Source organism: Xiphophorus couchianus, chromosome 20 (assembly GCF_001444195.1).
Source record: "Xiphophorus couchianus chromosome 20, X_couchianus-1.0, whole genome shotgun sequence".
NCBI lineage: Eukaryota > Metazoa > Chordata > Actinopteri > Cyprinodontiformes > Poeciliidae > Xiphophorus > Xiphophorus couchianus.
In genome coordinates, this window is record NC_040247.1 from 18,670,031 (window position 1) to 18,688,642 (window position 18,612).

Consider the following 18,612-nt stretch of genomic DNA (forward strand, 5'->3'; position numbering starts at 1 on the left):
AAACTGCTAACAGCTAACATAATTATATGTTTGAAAGTCTCATTGTTGATATTCTTTGTTTTTATTTGGTTAACTAATATAGTTTAGTCCATTACTTCATAGTAGATGAATCATTCAGTGATAACAGATCTGGATTTTTATAAATATAGAAATGAGCATCAGTAGTAATACAATTAAGATTTATGTTTACATTTATACATGGATTATGATTTTTTAACTTTACTAGAAAACTGTTAGTAGTACATTTGCATATTTAGAAAATTGGGATGTACGTGAAAGTTTTGTTCCCCTGTTGTGAGCAAATAATATAGCTTCTGTATCGAATCAATTAGCTGAGTTTGTATTTTAAAGAATGGGTTGATGTTTTTTGTCATAGTTGGATGACACCAGTTCATCTGAGGGCAGCACAATAGACATCAAGCCTGATGTAGAGGAGGTGGCGGTGGTTGAAGTCGTGGAAGAGTATCTTGATCCTGATGCCTGCTGGACTGATGGTACGTGACGCTCAGCATCTATCAGACTTTGTGGCTCAGATGTGAAACAAAACCTTAAAGAAAATGTATGTTTTAGTGCATTTACTTTAGTAGTAGAATCTCACATTAACTTTATCTTTGCACCCTGGTGGTTGCGTTGAGATGGAGTAAGGGAGGTAAAAAGAAATAAAATCAGCAGTCTTCCCATATAGAAAACTGAAGTGTGGCAGCGGCGTATTACCAAGTCTTCATGACAACCATTGAACACTATGATATGAAAACCAGTTATATGATAGGCATTCCAAGACAAAAGCCTTTTCTATCCTGCAAATCTGAATGTAAACACGGAGCTGGCTAAACTCTACTAGCACTTTAACTGGAACTGGGTGCCTTAATCAAATTAGACTAAGACTCCAAACACTCCAGGTGGATTTGTGGTGAAATATCTCTTTCACACTTATAAGTGAGGATGAGGATTTGTGATGCTGTGGGGATGTTTCTCTTTCAAAGGAACCTTGTTAGAGTCTATGGCATCATGAGCTGTGTTAAATTAGTGGAGCAGAGAAGCTGAATGCTGCTCCTCCATGTTTGGTTCTGGTTCTGGGGAAGCAGAGCAGATCATAATCAGACAACCTGAAGGTCTGGAAGGTTGATACAACTGCAGCAGATCTTTAATGTGTTGTGGTGCTAAACTGTTCAGTGATTTATAAACTAACAGTATTTTAAAGTTTATTCTCTGAACTACAGAGAGCCAGTGTAGAGACTTTAGAACTAAGTTTATGTGCTCTAATTTCCTGGATCCAGAGCTTTCTAGATTGCAGTAATCAATGAGACTTAAGATAAACGCATGGATGAGTTTCTCTGGATCTTGCTTTACTCCTTTAATCCTGGAAATGTTCTTCAGGTGATAGAAGGCCAACTTTGTAAATATCTTTATGTTTCTCTGAAGATTCAGGTTTGACTTCATCACTACACCCAGATTTTTTACCTAATCACTTGTTTCTAGCTGTATTAACCAAAGCTGTTCATAGAAGGGCATTTGAAATAATAATAAAAAACCTTAGATACAAATACTTACATTAAATATGTAAATAAATACATGTTTATTCTTCTGTTTGTATTTTTCAGTACTTTATCAACCACAAAATAAAGCAAATGTTATAACTGCTGTATGTATTATATTTAATATATACAGTATATGTATGTATCTATTTATTTTATTTTAGTACTTTATTGTCCTTTGTTGCAGCAGTTTATTCATGTATTTTATTTGTCAAACTTACCCATTAGCATTACTGGGCAGGGCAAATGAGCAAGCTTGATGAGATACTACTATGTGGCATTTTAATTTATTTCATGATGAACATAATATATGACATATTCAAGAACTGAAAGAATCATGCACCACTGCAATGGACAACATCGTCTTACTCCATTTTATGAGTGGCAATTTGTATTTTAGTGACAATGTAAACTTTGTTTTGCAGTATGTTGGCATGTTGCGACTCTTCAGAATGTGTCAGCAGTCGTGTTTTCATTAATCATGCAGAGTGTGTGGCCAAATACAAGTGCTGCGATGTTCCCATCACACATGGATGGGGAAAGCACTGGTGGTTTCTGAGGAAGACCTGCTACCTGATAGTGGAACACAACTGGTTTGAGACCCTCATCATCTTCATGATCCTCCTCAGCAGTGGAGCTTTGGTAAAAGCATAAACACACCCACAAAGGTCCTTTTCATCTTCTAAAAGTACTCAAGGATTACATTTAATAGTATAGATTATTATGAAGTGAATCAAACATAGTTAGTTGCTGGTTTATATTAAACATTAAACATATATTAAACATATGCGACATTTAGGGTGTAAGAAAGAAATAAAAATAGAGAAGGAAATGGATTGCAATGATAAGTGCAGAAATACACATTCATTTATGTATGGTGAATATCACTGGCCTCTAAAGATGTAAAGGAGCATCAATGTCTCTTGCTTGTTTGCTGCAGCTCCTCTTGATATTATAGTCCTAATGGATGACAAAGTGCTGTAATGCACCAACCTTTCAACCAAGAGGTTTCACCTTAGGTTTACAGCTTTCTGAAGGAAAAAAAGGCCTCTGGCATACATGTCATGCAGAGATTTGTCAGTACTCATCTTTTATTTATCTCCCTTCTCTTAATTATTTTTATGTTGTGTAAAGCTTCTGTTTTTATTGAAAACAGAGATTTGCTCCATTATCAGGTTCAAGTTAAAATCAGTAGATTGACTTACCTAGTTGATGACTGGAGGACAGGAAGCTGCATCTACCTCAGTATTTATTTAATAGTTTTTGTTGTGTCATTGTGCACATGTATCACCCTAAATGTCAGCTCAAATGAATTTTTTATTTTTTGCTTTATGCTTTCTTTTGTCAGAAAGATTAAAAAAGCTCCCTCAGCACTCAAGTTCAATACAAATACAAATGTCAGAAAAGGATTTTCACAATTAATCTTCTGTCCAATGTTATTCTGCTACATTTCAGGCCTTTGAGGATGTGTACATTGAACAGAGGAAGACAGTGCGCATCATTCTAGATTATGCTGATCGAGTTTTCACCTACATCTTCATCCTGGAGATGTTGCTGAAATGGGTGGCCTATGGCTTTGTCAAGTACTTCACTAATGCCTGGTGCTGGCTGGACTTCTTCATTGTGGATGTAAGTACACTTATATTCTGCATAGTTATGTTAAGCCAATAATTTTTTTAAATCTCCACCATGAGGAGATTTAAGAAGAGGAAGGTTCTAGAAAACGCATATCATGGATTAATTTAAAATTAAAACAATATTGCACATTATAAATTCAGTTACCAGAACTTATTGGTAATAAATATTTTTAAACACATCTAAGGTTATTAAATTATTTTAGTAATAACTTTGGTTTTGAATGTCTTGTTTTTTTATCGTTGCTCACAAATTTGTTTCCCAATAGTTTTTAAAAATGTTAATAATCAACATTAAAAAGTCTGATGCAACTGAATAAAGCGACATGTTTCGAGTCTACAGAAACTACATTGAACAACAGTAGCCCAAAAAAATTGGACCTTGTGGAAAGAGAAAGAAAGAGAGAGAGAGAATGATACTCCAGACCATTTTTTTAATTCACTGAAGCAGTTTGTAGAGCTGGATATTGTTTTCAACCTTTATTTGCTTTTATATTGTGCTTGTTTACAAAATACCCAAACTTTCACTGTTGCTCACTGGCAAATCTGTCAGTGCAAAAATGAAGAAAACTTACGATTTGAGCTTATATGAGACTTTTTTGAGTCCAGATATTTACTGACATTGCTGAAGGACTCCCCTATAGTTCATAACAAAGTGAACTGTAGGTAAACATAGAATATTAATGAATATAATAAATAAGTTAAGCATATTAATTTTACAGACACAAATATTAAATGATTGCTGCTGCACAGAAATATGAAATTGTTGGTTATTCTCAAATATATTGTAGAAAATGTTATAGTACTTCATAATCTTAGCTGAGAGGGCCCAAAAATGTAGCCTTTGGGAACCCCACCTCAATCTAAGTATTTAAGTATGTTTATTTTATTGTTCTAATAACTTCTCACAATCAAAAAAGTACACCATCTTTCAGTTCTAGGGTTTTAATGTATAAATGACCTGGTCTTCATCTGATTTTACAGTTGCTGAAATCTTACATCAGCTGCACAAAACCACATACCACATATTTATTCTTGTCATCAATTTTGAAACAAAAATGAAACTGAACTAGAAAAGTCCCTGGAAAACTAAGCAAACCCTGAAAAACCCTAGATTATTTCAAAAAGAAGGTGTGCTTAATTTTACTTTGACTGGAATACAGATGATGTAGCTAACCTGGAAATGTGCACAACTTTGACCTGCTGCCAAGTATCTGTTAGTAATTGTAGTTCACTGTTTGCAGTTCAGTTGATTTTTGTTCTGTGTCTTTTTGTTGATCTTTTCTGTTTTTAATGCCAATGTCTGAATGCCAATTTGGGTTATGTCTGTTCTTTTGTCCACATTAGTAAATCTAACTCAAGAAGAAGAAATTACCAATACAACCTGTGTTTCCTTCCCTGCCAAAAGATGGAAATCTTCCCTACTCATTTTTCATACTTCTTTGTATTTCTGTTTGAGGGTAAATCCAAAGTTATACTCTAGTATGAGTTGGCTTTTAATATCTGAAAAACTACAGCAGCTTCAGATGTTGCAAAAGGCTATTTTTGTTGTATACCTCCCAAACAATTTTTCTATGTATTGTTTTTTTTATTTATAAATAGTTATTTATTTTATCTATCTCCACACACGTCTGTATAACAACTATTGTGTTTACAAAAGTAAATACAATATTCGTTATTGGAATACCAGATCTTATAATGTAATGTAAAATATATTGAATTTTACATTTTTAAAAAAAATCAATGATTAAAAAAGCTGATCAAATTATATTTGTGTGTGAATCCATTTAGAATGGGGCTATGAATATCTGAATATTCTTCATATTCACATTATACATATGTTATTAGATTTTTTTTCTCTTTGTTGCTTTAATTTTTAAAATTAATAATTGACAAATCCAATTTTCTACTATTTCACATTGCATATTTTTAGGAGTAGAATAAAATAAACATTTTTATAGATCAAAAGATACAAACAAAACATAAACTGTTTTTTTTGTATCTGTTTTGTTTTGTTTAATTAATAAAGTAATTAATTATTACTCTGCCTTCAATTGTGCCCCTTTTGTAAGGAAAATGCCTTTTTGGGTTGAGCAGCAGAGTGATGCTATGCTGTTTGTGCCCATGAATTTGCTAAATCCTCTTTGCCAAAACCAAACTCCTTTTGGTGAAGACAGTGTGAAGGAATGGCATTACACTCAAAGAATTCTTCAACCAATGGAAATCTGATATTTCCAGTCTTAGAAACCAAACTCTATCATCCAAGATGTCAGAGCTCTCCTCCACAGAGCGGAGCTGATCCTGGTTTTAGGAGTAGAGAGGAGGAAACTGCTTGTCATCTTGTGTGATTCTTGCCAGAGTGGCCAAACCTAGATTGGCTATTTGTGACAAATCCAGATTAAAGAATGTAATCTGATCCCACAGGAGGGGATGGGATGCCCACCGGACAAACATAACAGGGACTGGGTGACAGGTTGTTGTGGTTGTACGGTTCTCCCTCACACTGCTGAAGCCTTGTTTGTTAAATGAATGAACTGTTTAAATTACCAATATGTCTTCAAACTGCAATCATCTGAAAAACCAACAACAAGCGTGTGTCAGTAGCAGAATAAGGTGTCTGGCATTGGCAAAGAGGATTGGGTAAATCTTTTCATGGACACAGCCCACGCACACAACTCTAACAAACAAGTAATATCATTATTGCTGTGAGGGTTTGCTACAACAAAGAAATAATCAGTCAAGCACAAGTTTCTTCTTGTATTGAATATATAATAATATAATAAACTACAGTAGTACTTGCAATAAATTGGACATTCTTCATCACAAATGACTAAAATTGGGTGAAATATATATCCAGAAGAGAGAGACAGAGAGAATGGGTTGTCTATATATTAAATTTAGTAAAGTTTATTTTGTAGTAAGTAAAAGTTTGATCCATTTTGCTTTTGATAGACAGATGGGGTTTTTCATGTTCACAAAAAAGACAATTTATTTTTTGACCAAAGAAACTGAAAGTAAAATGTGAGTTCTCAAATGCGGACCTCGCATTGGTTTGAGAACTCAATGAACGCGTCATTTTAATGTGTTTATGCACAACACTGGCTGTACTTATGTCTGCTATAAGTCCAGGTTAAAATTTGAGTCTAGTAGGCAAACACATTGATTCAACAATAAAAACCTTCAGAGGGGTAAAATAAGAGAATGACCAGTCATTGTGGCTGCTACACTTTATGAAGGTGACTGTAATTGTACAAAACTGATGCATTACTAGTTACATCACATCCTGTAAATACAACTCAATCCTTTGCCCTAATACTGACCTGTCCTCTCTCTCACAGCAGGTTCCAATAACTCTGTCTCTCTTTAAGTTAAGAGAGACATTGTGCACCTCAGAAGGGGGACAGAGAGGCCGGTGTTTGGGGGTCCAGGGTAAGGTTTGTGTGCTGTGGTGGGGATCCTACTTTCACAGGTTACCCTCTCTCTTCTAACCCTGAAAGTTGTCCTCAACCTCCTGCGTTCTCTCTCTCTTTCTCTCTCCCTTCTTTGAGTGAAATGCCCGCTGGTGTTGGTACCGTTTTGTACTGTGTACTGTGTGTTATATGATCGTGTCACATTGATTTGAGTGTTTCGTGAACACATCTCTCCTCCGATTTTGTCCCTTTGTTGGACTCTCTTCTCTTCCTCTCACTGTGTCAACCACAAGTTTCTTTCCAGGTGTGCTCACTGTGCTGTTAAGCTGGTTGTCACGCTAGACTGGCTTGCCAAAACTAAACCAAACACAAACATGAGGTTTTAAACAAGGGAAAAAACTCTGGGTACACATTACTGACCATTTTCTTTTTACTGTTTGAACCTTTATGTTGTAGAAGTATTCCTACACATAAAGGAGTTATTTTTGTACTCTGTATATAATCATTTAGCCATCCTTACAGTTGATTTAGGGCCAACTTTCTCTCTATATCCCTTCTAACTGTGTGGCGACTTTCTTCTTCTTCTGCCTCTGTCTTTCCTTCTCCTTCTGTCCCTATCTGTGTAGGTGTCTATAGTCAGCCTTATAGCTAATGCTTTGGGCTTCTCCGATCTAGGCCCGATTAAATCACTCAGGACACTGAGGGCCTTGAGACCCCTCAGGGCCCTGTCACGTTTTGAAGGGATGAGGGTAAGACCTAAGACTCCAGGCAGCTGCTCCTTTTGCATGCCGATTTAACAAAAAGCATCAACGCATGCTAGAAATGGCAAAAAAAACCTTGAAAATCTCTGAGGGGAATTTTTGCAGTAACCCTTTTAGTAGGCAAGAAGCTTTTTTGCATGGATTAAGATCATCTCAGATGGTTTAATACATCTGATTTGATTTATCATATTTCATTTCATATATGATAAATTTAGCGTTCTGTTAAAGCTCCTAGTGACTAAGTATTTGTAGAAAATATGACCCACTCTAAGGATATCTTGCTCTGACCTACCTGAATGATGCAGCAAAATAAAAAAAGTCAGCTCTGATTGGTGCTAGCTGAGAAACAACTAGAGGCTGGCGTGAACTGTCGCATCAAAACCTTAAATTCAAATTCAAGACGAAATAAATACTATCTGCTACCAGTTGGTAGTCTTCCTAAAGTACTCAGATAGACAAATGAACTCACAATACCCTTCAAAGTGTTTGTGTTGTTTCAGCTTTTTTCACCTTACAACCATAAGCTTGTGATTTGTTTCATTATAATTTTATGGGATAGACCAAACCAAAGTAGTAATAACATCTCTCAACTAGATAGAAGATCAGTTTATCTGAAGTGTGGTGTGCATTTGTTTTCAGACCCATCTGCTGTGATATCCCTAAAGAAAATACAGTGCAACAACTGCCTTGAAAGGTCACCTAATTCATCTATTTCAAAAAAATCCACTATAAAACTACGTATATGTAGCAGTATTGTCTGAAATACATATCAGGTTTCAAAATTCAAGTGTACATTCTCCTGTGTTTTTCTTAAATCCTACCATGCTGTAATTTCTGTCACTTATTTTGATTTGATTGGTAATTTTTTATCCAAAGGATACTCTGATTGGACGGAAAAGACCTGTCTGAGATTGGCTGGCGGTGTGGCTCATTTAAATACACTTTAAGTTGTGAACACAGCTGTAAGTTTATTAACAATGTAATTTGCAAGTAGTTTACCACGAGCCATGTCAGAGAACGTCTAAAACCAAACCCAAAACTGAGAAACTTTTACAAGAAATTATGTTTTCCTTCCAACCTGACTGTCCTTGAGCTATTTTAAATGAAGATGGGTAAAATGGAGTAAAATGGATTTCTCTGGATGTGCTAAGCTGGTAGTCACATATACACAATAACTTAGTAGCTGTGACTAAAGCTGGAAGTTTTTGTACCAATTATTGATTTAGTGGGGAACAAATACAAATTCCTGCCACACTTTTCAGATTTTCATTTGTAAATACAGCTCTTGGAAAAATGAAGAGCCCACTGCACTGAACCCTATTGAAAACCTCTTGGTTATTCCACCAAGTATTTGGTTCTGAACTCTTTCTGAGTTAAAACATTAGTATTGTTGTTTCTAAATTAATATGAACATTTTCTTAGGGTTATTTGAAGTCTGAAAACATCTTTTTCATTATATTGACCATTTCTCATTTTTTGCAAATAAATACTAACGTTTTGCTTGGAATTTCAGAAAGATGTTGTTAGTAGTTCATAGAATAAAAGAACAATATTCATTTTACTCAAACATTTACCTTTAAAGAGTAAAATCAGAGAAGCCGATCATCTTATGTGGTCTCTTAATTTTTTCCAGAGCTGTAAGTTAACATACTTTGCTCTACTTTGTGTTGGTCTATTACATAAAATCCCAACAAAAGACATATTTTGTGGTTGTCATGTGGTAAAATATGAAAAGCATTAGAAGGATGAATTATTTTTCCATATTAAAATCCTTGGTAAGTTTTACAGTATCACCACGCTTTATTAGGGAGTATTGTTAGGAAATCTAAAAAGATTTTCTCCTATTATAACTATCGTCACTTTTGAGCGGCACTTGATTTGTGGGATGGCTCCGATCAGCCTCTGGTTGTTGTCTGGCGGAAAACAAAAAGTCCTGTCCGTGTCTGGGCTCAGCATCCTGACTTTTGCTCTGCCTGAGGTGTCCTGTTACCTGATCTTATCACAGTTTGGCTTTGGCATTGTCACACTGGAAGATCAACAAACTTCTGGTTGCATACCCCCCCTCCCTTCCCCTGCCATCTTTGCTTATCACTCTTCAGTGATTTCTCATCACTATGGTTTCCATCATCACACTTTTGCTATTATATTAACATCAATGCATTGACTCGTTTAGTATGATATTGGGCTGAAGAAAAAAATGCAAAAAGAGAAAAAAAGTTATATGTTTATAGTTTTGGTTTGTTTGGCTTTTTGTATTCATGGCACCTCTGTATGTAGAAATGCACATTCATGTATTCACCTGTGGAGGCTTCAATCCCTTCCTGCTATTTATATAGAGTAGTTTCTTTTCACATGAGATGATAATTTTATTTGTCAAATTATCTTGGCATATATTTCATTGGGGCTGTTAGAGATTATATTTTTACACCCAATTAGTCTTTCGTACATATATTTAAACATCAACATAGAATATTTGGAATTGGTTCGGAGGAGTGTAACAAAACGATATGGCACAAAACATCTGTCAGAAGTTTTTGATCTAGTGTTAATACAATTTAATAAATCGAATTGCAGTTAAAGACAAACTTGCCAAAAGTTTCACACTGTTTAAAAAGATACTAGGAGACGGCAAGCCTTCAAAATGTCATGTTTAACTTTACATCAAAGGTGAGCATGTATCACGTGAAATCTAGGCTGAAGACTTGGAAACTAATTTTTGCTATTATTTAATTAACAGATATGTTTTTTTTTCTACATGTGGTTATCTTTTTCATATTTTTATTTATACTTTTTTATGAATGTATTCTTTTTGAAATATGTATTTCATATTTATGCTTTATATATTCCTCTTTCTTTACTTTACTTCTTGTTAATAATAATACTTTTTGCATTTTGTAGAATTATTTTTGCTTTACATCATTTTATCTTTCTGTAATTCTTTCATTTCACATCTGTTTACATTTATTTCAGTCACAATTATGTTTTGCATTTGTTTTGTGCTGCAGAAAATGTCTGAAAATGCTTTTTAGTTTTTACTGCGAGTTAAAACTTGGCTTCAGTATTGTGTGCTGCCCTGCTCAGTATTGTTACACTCCCTATCAGTACATCATGAAAGGGTTTAACAATCACCAAAACACGCGAGCCTCTAATGTGAGAAGAGAGTGTGCATTTCTCTGTGTGTTGATGTTCATGTGCAGCTGCAGTGCGACTGTCAGTCCACAGTTTTGTTCCCTCACGGCTCTCTGCAGGTTGTGGTGAACGCCTTGGTGGGTGCCATACCCTCCATCATGAACGTGCTGCTTGTGTGCCTCATCTTCTGGCTCATCTTCAGCATCATGGGTGTTAACCTGTTTGCCGGGAAATACTATTACTGCTTCAACGAGACGGCTGAAGAGTACTTTCTGCCGGATGACGTCAACAATAAAACTGAGTGCTTTGAGCTGATTAACAGCAATCACACTGAGGTCAGGTGGAAAAACGTGAAGATCAATTTTGACAATGTGGGCGCAGGATATCTTGCACTTTTGCAAGTGGTAAGAAACCTTTTCTATTTAGGAAACGTTTTTCCTCTTGCAAATTTTAAATCTAATCTCTTGTGTCTACCTGTTTCACAGGCAACCTTTAAAGGTTGGATGGACATTATGTATGCAGCAATAGATTCAAGAAAGGTAAGCATCTGCAGCTCTGACTGTTTGTCCTACATTTTACTGTTTAGAATAACTTTAATGTACTTTTGCCATCTGACAGGTGGAAGACCAGCCTGTCTATGAGGACAACCTCTACATGTACATCTACTTTGTCATATTTATCATCTTTGGCTCCTTCTTCACCCTGAATCTCTTCATTGGTGTCATCATTGATAATTTCAATCAACAGAAGAAAAAGATAAGAACTATTTTCTTTACCTTCACCTTTTCAGAAAGCAGTGTGTGTGAATTAGAGGGGAGTACTGTCTGATAGAAAATAAGAGAAGATCTGCAGCTGGCATCCATGGTAGAGATGTGCAAAAAAAATTATTACAATTACAAACGCTGCAGTAGCATAATCTGACACAAATAACTTTAGGATAATTTAGATTTTTAAACACAGCTGCCTAACATATTGGCACTTCTAAAAACGTACATGTAATATAGCTTGCATGGAAAAAAATACCATCTGCTGAAACCTGGTGTCAGTTTTGATGCAAAAGGGGAATAAGTGAAAAAGTTACTTGTGCTGCTGTTGTTTTTTAAATGAGGCAGAGATATAACAGATGTTAAAATTAATCCTCTACTAAAGTGAAGTGTGGCTGATATTTACCAAACAGTTTCTCTTAATCATATAAATTATCAATCATGTTGTTCTTTGGTCACATTTTCTTTTTCTGTCAACACATTTCAATGTAATTCTTGAATAAGTAGTTTAGGCCTCTGCAGATTATAACCAAACTGTTTGTGTCCCCTTACTTTGGAGGTCAGGATATCTTCATGACAGAAGAGCAAAAGAAATACTACAATGCAATGAAAAAACTTGGGTCAAAGAAACCACAAAAACCAATACCAAGGCCTCAGGTAAACATTGCTGCTCTTACCACCTGCAAACAAATTCTTACTTCCTTCAGAAATAATTATTTTTCTTCTCTCCTTTTTTTACAGAACCCGATCCAAGGAATGGTGTTTGACTTTGTGACACAGCAGGTGTTTGACATTTCCATCATGATCCTCATCTGCCTCAACATGGTCACCATGATGGTGGAAACCGATGATCAGTCAGAAGAAACAGAGGTTGTGCTTTACTGGGTCAACTTTGTATTCATCGTGGTTTTCACTGGCGAGTTCCTTCTCAAGCTGTTTGCGCTGCGCCACTATTACTTCACCAATGGCTGGAACATCTTCGACGTAGTGGTGGTCATCCTCTCTATTGTGGGCAAGTATTCAAAAAATGCTTTGTGTGGATGAAGGAAAACCAAGAGTGTGCTTGAGTGTTGCCTAAATACTACCCATTCAAATGGGCTAAAAAGGCAGTTTATAAGTGATAAATAGGAAGTTATACAAATTGTGTTTTTTTTATTGTAATTATTTAACTTCTTTACGTCTGTAACCAGAATTTTAATTAATCTGGTAATCTAGAAAAGAGTGATAAAGACGAAGACAAAACTGGGTTTGCAGCTTTTACAACTAGAACTGAAAAATTTGTGAATATGAAGAAAACTCATCATTTCTGAAAGTAGTTTTCCAGTTTTTAGTTGTCATGGTTTGATTTTGAGCCTAATGTGTCTTTAGCACATAAAGAGCAAAAACAAATCTAGTTTTCTCTGGTATTTAGAGTAAAATAAAAGTTTCCCCTAGCACACCAAACACATTCATTCTAAGGCGTATAAGTTTCTAGTTAAGTAATAATTAAGGTTGTGAGTAAATAAATTCAATAAATAGCATTAAATAAACAAAAAATGGAAGTGAAATACAGAAGAGCGCCTACAAAACAGTGTGCTGTCAACTTTGTGAAATTTCTGTCTGAACTGACACTTTTTGTAAAAATTGTGACACCTTAACCAAGCGTGTTTGGTCTCTTTCTTGTAACCTCAGGTATGTTTCTGGCTGACCTGATCGAGAAGTACTTTGTGTCGCCGACTCTCTTCAGGGTGATCCGTCTGGCTCGTATCGGCAGGATCCTGCGTCTCATCAAGGGCGCCAAAGGAATCAGAACTCTGCTGTTTGCCCTCATGATGTCGCTCCCCGCCTTGTTCAACATCGGCCTCCTGCTCTTCCTGGTCATGTTCATCTTCTCCATCTTTGGCATGTCCAACTTTGGCTACGTGAAACACGGGGCCGGCATCGACGACATGTACAACTTTGAGACGTTTGGAAACAGCATGATCATCCTGTTCATGATCACCACATCGGCAGGTTGGGATGGCCTTCTGCTGCCCATCCTCAACTACCCACCGGATTGCGACCCACTTTTAGAGAACGCCGGCACACCCGCAACCGGAAACTGTGGCAACCCATCCGTGGGCATCTTCTTCTTTGTCATGTACATCATCATTTCTTTCCTAATCGTGGTCAACATGTACATTGCCATCATCCTGGAGAACTTCAGTGTGGCCACGGAGGAAAGCGCAGACCCACTCAGTGAGGACGACTTTGAGACCTTTTATGAAATTTGGGAGAAATTTGACCCTGATGCCTCCCAGTTCATTACCTATGCCAAGCTTTCTGACTTTGCCGATGCGCTTGAACACCCGCTGCGTGTCCCCAAGCCCAACACCATTGAGCTGATCGCTATGGACATGCCTATGGTGAGTGGAGACCGCATCCACTGCCTGGACATCCTGTTTGCCTTTACCAAGCGAGTGCTGGGCGACAGCGGGGAGCTGGACATGCTCAGGCAACAAATGGAGGAGCGCTTTGTGGCTGCCAATCCCTCTAAAGTCTCCTATGAGCCGATTACCACCACTCTGAGGCGAAAGCAGGAGGACGTGTCGGCAAGGATCATCCAGCGGGCCTACCGCTCCCACCTGGCCCGGCGGGGATTTGTGTGCAAGCGCAAACCGGCCAACAACAAAGCTGAGAATCAGGAGCAAGAAAAGAAGGAGGGCACTCCATCCACTGCCTCCCTGCCTTCTTATGACAGTGTGACCAAACCTGAAAAGGAAAAGCAGGATGACAACAACGAGGGCAGGGGAGAGAGGAAAGAGAAGGGCAGAAACCAAAAAGACATCAGGGAGTCTCAGTGTTAGGCTGGGGGAGGGTGATGAATAACCACATTAATAACAGTACAGATTTAACTAATGTAACTTCAAGCAGAGTGAGAGAAAACTCACCCACACAGATGTACAGATTATTTCATTTGCAAGTCAGAAAAAATAGTCCTCAATAATTTTGTTTACAGACTTCATTCCTATACGGATGCAGAGCGGGGCAAGAAACGACTAAACTTTAGTCAAACCAAACATAATCAGCATTCTGTGTGGCACTGTTATATCAACACAACCGATCCTAACAAAAAGGGGAAGGAAGACAGAAGAGGGAAAAATCCTACGTTTTTCCACCAAGTAACTCCACACCAAGAGGTGGAAGGCAAAAACGGGAATCCAGCGCCGTGTGGCTGCAGATGACAAGGAAGCTGCTCGGTCTTTCAGCAGTCAAAGTGGTTCTGTGTCAGTGTGTAGAGACACAAATGACGGACTCACTCTATGAGCAAACAGAGGGATGACTGGTGAGTGAGAGAAAGACACAAACTGAGAGTCTAAAGTATTTTCTCTTGTTTTATTAAAACTAGAAATTTTTTTTGTCTTTTTGAGCAGCAAAAAATGCAAACCGAGAAACAAACCAACAAAAAAAAAAAAGACAGAAGAAAGAACAATATTCAAACAGTTTGCCCATGTCGGTCAACTACTCACATTGTCTTTGTTACACCCACATACAAAATGCTTTATTTTACATGGGCTTTTTGCACCAAATTGGTTAAAGGGTCTGTTTATTAACAGGGGTTCAACCCGGGGCCAAGGGCTTCCATTTACTCAGAAAGATTTCCAGACAAATACATAAATAATTGTGCTTGTTCAATGCATAGAAATGACTTGCATGAAGGCATGTTTTGATCAGAAATCTTGCATGAATTATCATAGTCCACAAGACACTAATACGCAGACTTCACCGGTGGCTTGATGATCTGTACGATCGAGGCGTTTCTTTTGGTCAAAATTTTAAGAGTTGGGAGGTAATTTCTTCAGCAAAAACAAGCGGTATGTGGGTTGATCGGCTAAAACTGATTTCATCATTTGACACATTTCAGATGTTTAATCTATAAACAATAGAATAAAACACCACCTCAATGTGTGAAATGCAAGCACTTTCTTTGCTGCTCGGAAGATTTTGGGTGTGTAAGATGAGGAAAAAAAACGTCTGACTGGATCAATGGACTGAAATGTTCGTTTGGACCGGAATGTTTTAAGGAACCTTGAAAAGCATATGTTTATAATTTGTATGCTCCTGTCTAATGTTTCGCATCATCTGCCTTTTACTTTAATGTGAGCGGGAGTCTGACTGTCCGCGGTTTGGGATTTGGGCTTTGGCAAACCCTTTTCCGATTCCTGTTTTTTCTCTAACCTTTATAAAAGGGCTCAGAAGAGTTTGGAGTTTCATTTTAAATTGTTTTATTCGCTAATGTAAATGTTTGTTTTTTTCCCTTGTGTAATGCTGATGTTTCAGAGGGTGATGAGGCTTATATTGCAGTTTTATAAACCGCATCAAGCCGAGAGGAAAGCTGTTTTGTGCTGAAAGGTATGTTTGGGGTGTTCAAAGTGAGAGATGTAAACTCATAAATGGGTGATGAGAACATTGTGTGTGGAGAAGCCAAAGAGATCTGCCTTGTAATCCCTTGTTGTCCTTTACTGACGGAGTGGGACTGCCCATTCTGGTTTTTTTCTGCTGTCGTTATCAGACAGAGAGACCCTAGAAATGTATGCAATGCTTGAAAAATTCTTCCCTTTTTCTCAGGAGATATTATAGATGTATTATTAAGAGCTCTACAACAAAATGCAATTGAATGTGGCAGGAGTATCATTATATGTAAAATCATGTTTAATCGTTTTTGTTTTGTGCCACTATTGGGGACAATGACTCTTGGCCGTCTCAATCCGACAGCCGCCTCGGTTGGGGGGTCATTTTAGCGCTTCCTGGTTCAGATGTTTTGCCAACAAAAGGCTAGAGGCACGGCAGTGACCAGGTGACATAACCCGCTTATAACCGGTGGCGTATTTATGTTTGGGGCCATTTTAGTGTGGATTGAAATTGAATACAAAAAAAAAAAAGGTTCACCCCGATTGTAAAACATAGGTCACAAGAGGAGATGTCACAAGAGTGAGTTGGGATTTGTTGGGTTTTTAGCAGCACAGAGGTAGAAGTGGAAAAGCCCCAAATGTAAGCAGGAGTTTTGAGCTTCTCATTTTCCATTTTCCTTCATGTCGCTTACCTGTAAAAAGAAAACCATATACCAAATAACCGACAGAGCACCGGATGCATTTCTTCTTACGGTACTGTGAACCTGAGCACCACAACCCGGAGCATTTGCACTTCCTGCTGTGCAGCGATGTCACTTCCCTGTTTGTGAATAAGCCTCCCTCATCAGTTATTTCCCATGCTCCAGCTGCTGCATGAGATCTCTAGAATCAGTGTGGGTGTCAACTTGAACCAAATAAAAATCTGAATGACAAGCATAAAGCTATCACCGTGCATTTTCTCCAACATCTCCAAGATTTTTCTGATGGGGAAAAAAAAATTTTTAAATCAATTTTGCCGTAAATAAATACATAAATTCATAAATAAATGCTCTATAGGGCACAAACTGCAAAAGCTATCTTTTTTAATGAACTATAAATAATGTAATATATAATTTTAAGCGCATGTGTAGTTTTTTTTTATTTTGTTGCTTTTTTAAAATAATTTTTGTAAATACAGGATTACCATAAAGAAAAAAACTACAGCTATTAGTTTTAACTCTAAATACAAATAACCATAAATAGAATGGCTTCCAGCTGATGCACCTTTGTCACTCTAGGCTTTGATGCATTGTTAAAAGGTGTAGATTTTTTTGTGTGTCACTTTTCATAATAAAGAGGGAAATAAGTGAAAAGAATCTATATTAAAAAGCAGAAAATTGTGTGTAAAGCTGTATAAATCAAAACTCACATATTCAGAGCTGTTACATATATATTATACATATATTCTTTTATACATATATATAGATATGTCTATCTATATATAGATATATCTATCTATATATATAGATATATCTATATATATATGTTAGAACCATGTCTGTAACTCAACTCTCCTGTCCACTCCCATTGAGGTGACACCAAATCCACTGAGTGTAAGTGATCCCATTTCTTTCTTTGTGCGGTACGCTCAGAGAATTTCCTAAAGTCTTTCCTGCCCAGGACTTTCCCCAGTATCGAGTATCGGCCTACAATGCATGATGTTGTACTGGCTGCTTGCTGAGAATTGTGGAGCCTGCCTTGGTGAGAGGATTGCACTACCAGCATACCAAGCCCCATTGACCCTACACACACACGCACACACACCCCGCCCCTCTCTCTTTTTGTACATGTGTGAAGATGTCTTGCCTCTGTAGTTTCCCCACTTTGTGTACACAGATGCAAAATGGCACACACATCACAGACATGCACACTCATTTTGGCCTTTTTGTAGGCAACTGCTATTTAACCAGATCACTTCAATTGCTTGCTGCAGCCCCTAATCCTTCCTGTGCCCCCACCCTTAACCTTAACACATTTGCTGCAGCTTAGAGTTGATCCTTGATTTTTGCTGACACTTTTAATAAGGTATATCTAACAATTTAAGGATTAGTTGTCTTAACTGTCTGTATGTTTGTTTATGGTGCAATATCTCTTAACGGCACGTGCCTTTTTAGCTTTCTATTGATAAATCCTGCAACGAAGATCACCCTCAGAGCGAATCAAAACCGGAGCATGACGACATGCTGAGTACGAAGCGAACTGAAAACTCACCACCTTTAGTGTAGACTGTCTGGACTAACATCGTGTAGAGTCTTGTAGGAAGTGCTCTCTCTCTCTGTGTTTTGTTGTGTTGCTGGCTCGTCAGCCAGGGAGACAACAGCTTGCCTTCTGTTTTACACTTCTGTTTTCTTTTCTTCTTTTTTTTCAGAGGTTGGTTTATCAATCAGTATATGAGGCCATTGTTTTGTAGCATGACTGAGATGAATTTCTTCTCTTTGAAAATAGCTTAACTACAAAGAAAAAAAGAACAACTTTTGACTGTCATTTCTTTAAACTGTTACAGTCAAGAAAGAGGGTATATGTTGCACACCACATGGGACAATTAAGTGAGAAATCGGTGAAAGAATGTCTTCATTTGAGCACGAACCTATTTCCAAACAATAAAGCAGCCTTCCAGTTATCTGTGTGGCCTGTGTCATTTTTGGGTATAAAAATCTTCCTTTTTGGGATTTTATGTGATAAAGAAGCAGTAGTAACAAAAATATAAATGTGGCGAACATTTGTATTGAGTCCACTTAACTCTGGTGCCTTTAAATCTAATCTAATGCAATTAATTTTCTTAAAAAGGTTTCAAATTAATCTTAATATAATTCCAGGACTCTGAGGTTTGTTAGAGAATATTAGAGAGAAAACATCATCATGAAGATCAAGGAACACAGCAGGCAGTTCAGGGAGGAAGCTGCGGAGAAATTTAAAGCAGAAATATGTCATGAAGCAATAAACCAAAATTCTGAACATTTCCTAAGTTCA

The 18,612-nt window shown here is 37.2% G+C and overlaps 1 protein-coding gene across 5 annotated transcripts in view; it reads left to right on the forward strand.

Annotated features, from left to right (window-relative positions):
• scn8ab (sodium channel, voltage gated, type VIII, alpha subunit b) overlaps positions 1-18,262 on the forward strand; it is a 56,069-nt gene extending 37,807 nt beyond the window's left edge. For all 5 annotated transcript variants that reach the window (XM_028002069.1, XM_028002070.1, XM_028002072.1 and 2 more), the window contains exons 19-28: positions 377-494; positions 2,023-2,177; positions 2,991-3,164; positions 7,206-7,328; positions 10,589-10,873; positions 10,955-11,008; positions 11,088-11,225; positions 11,786-11,890; positions 11,975-12,245; positions 12,905-18,262. In XM_028002069.1, coding sequence (XP_027857870.1) covers positions 377-494; positions 2,023-2,177; positions 2,991-3,164; positions 7,206-7,328; positions 10,589-10,873; positions 10,955-11,008; positions 11,088-11,225; positions 11,786-11,890; positions 11,975-12,245; positions 12,905-14,058 — 2,577 coding nt within the window. In that variant the 3' untranslated portion in view covers positions 14,059-18,262. The remainder of the gene's footprint in view (positions 1-376; positions 495-2,022; positions 2,178-2,990; positions 3,165-7,205; positions 7,329-10,588; positions 10,874-10,954; positions 11,009-11,087; positions 11,226-11,785; positions 11,891-11,974; positions 12,246-12,904) is intronic.
• Positions 18,263-18,612: the final 350 nt, after the last annotated feature.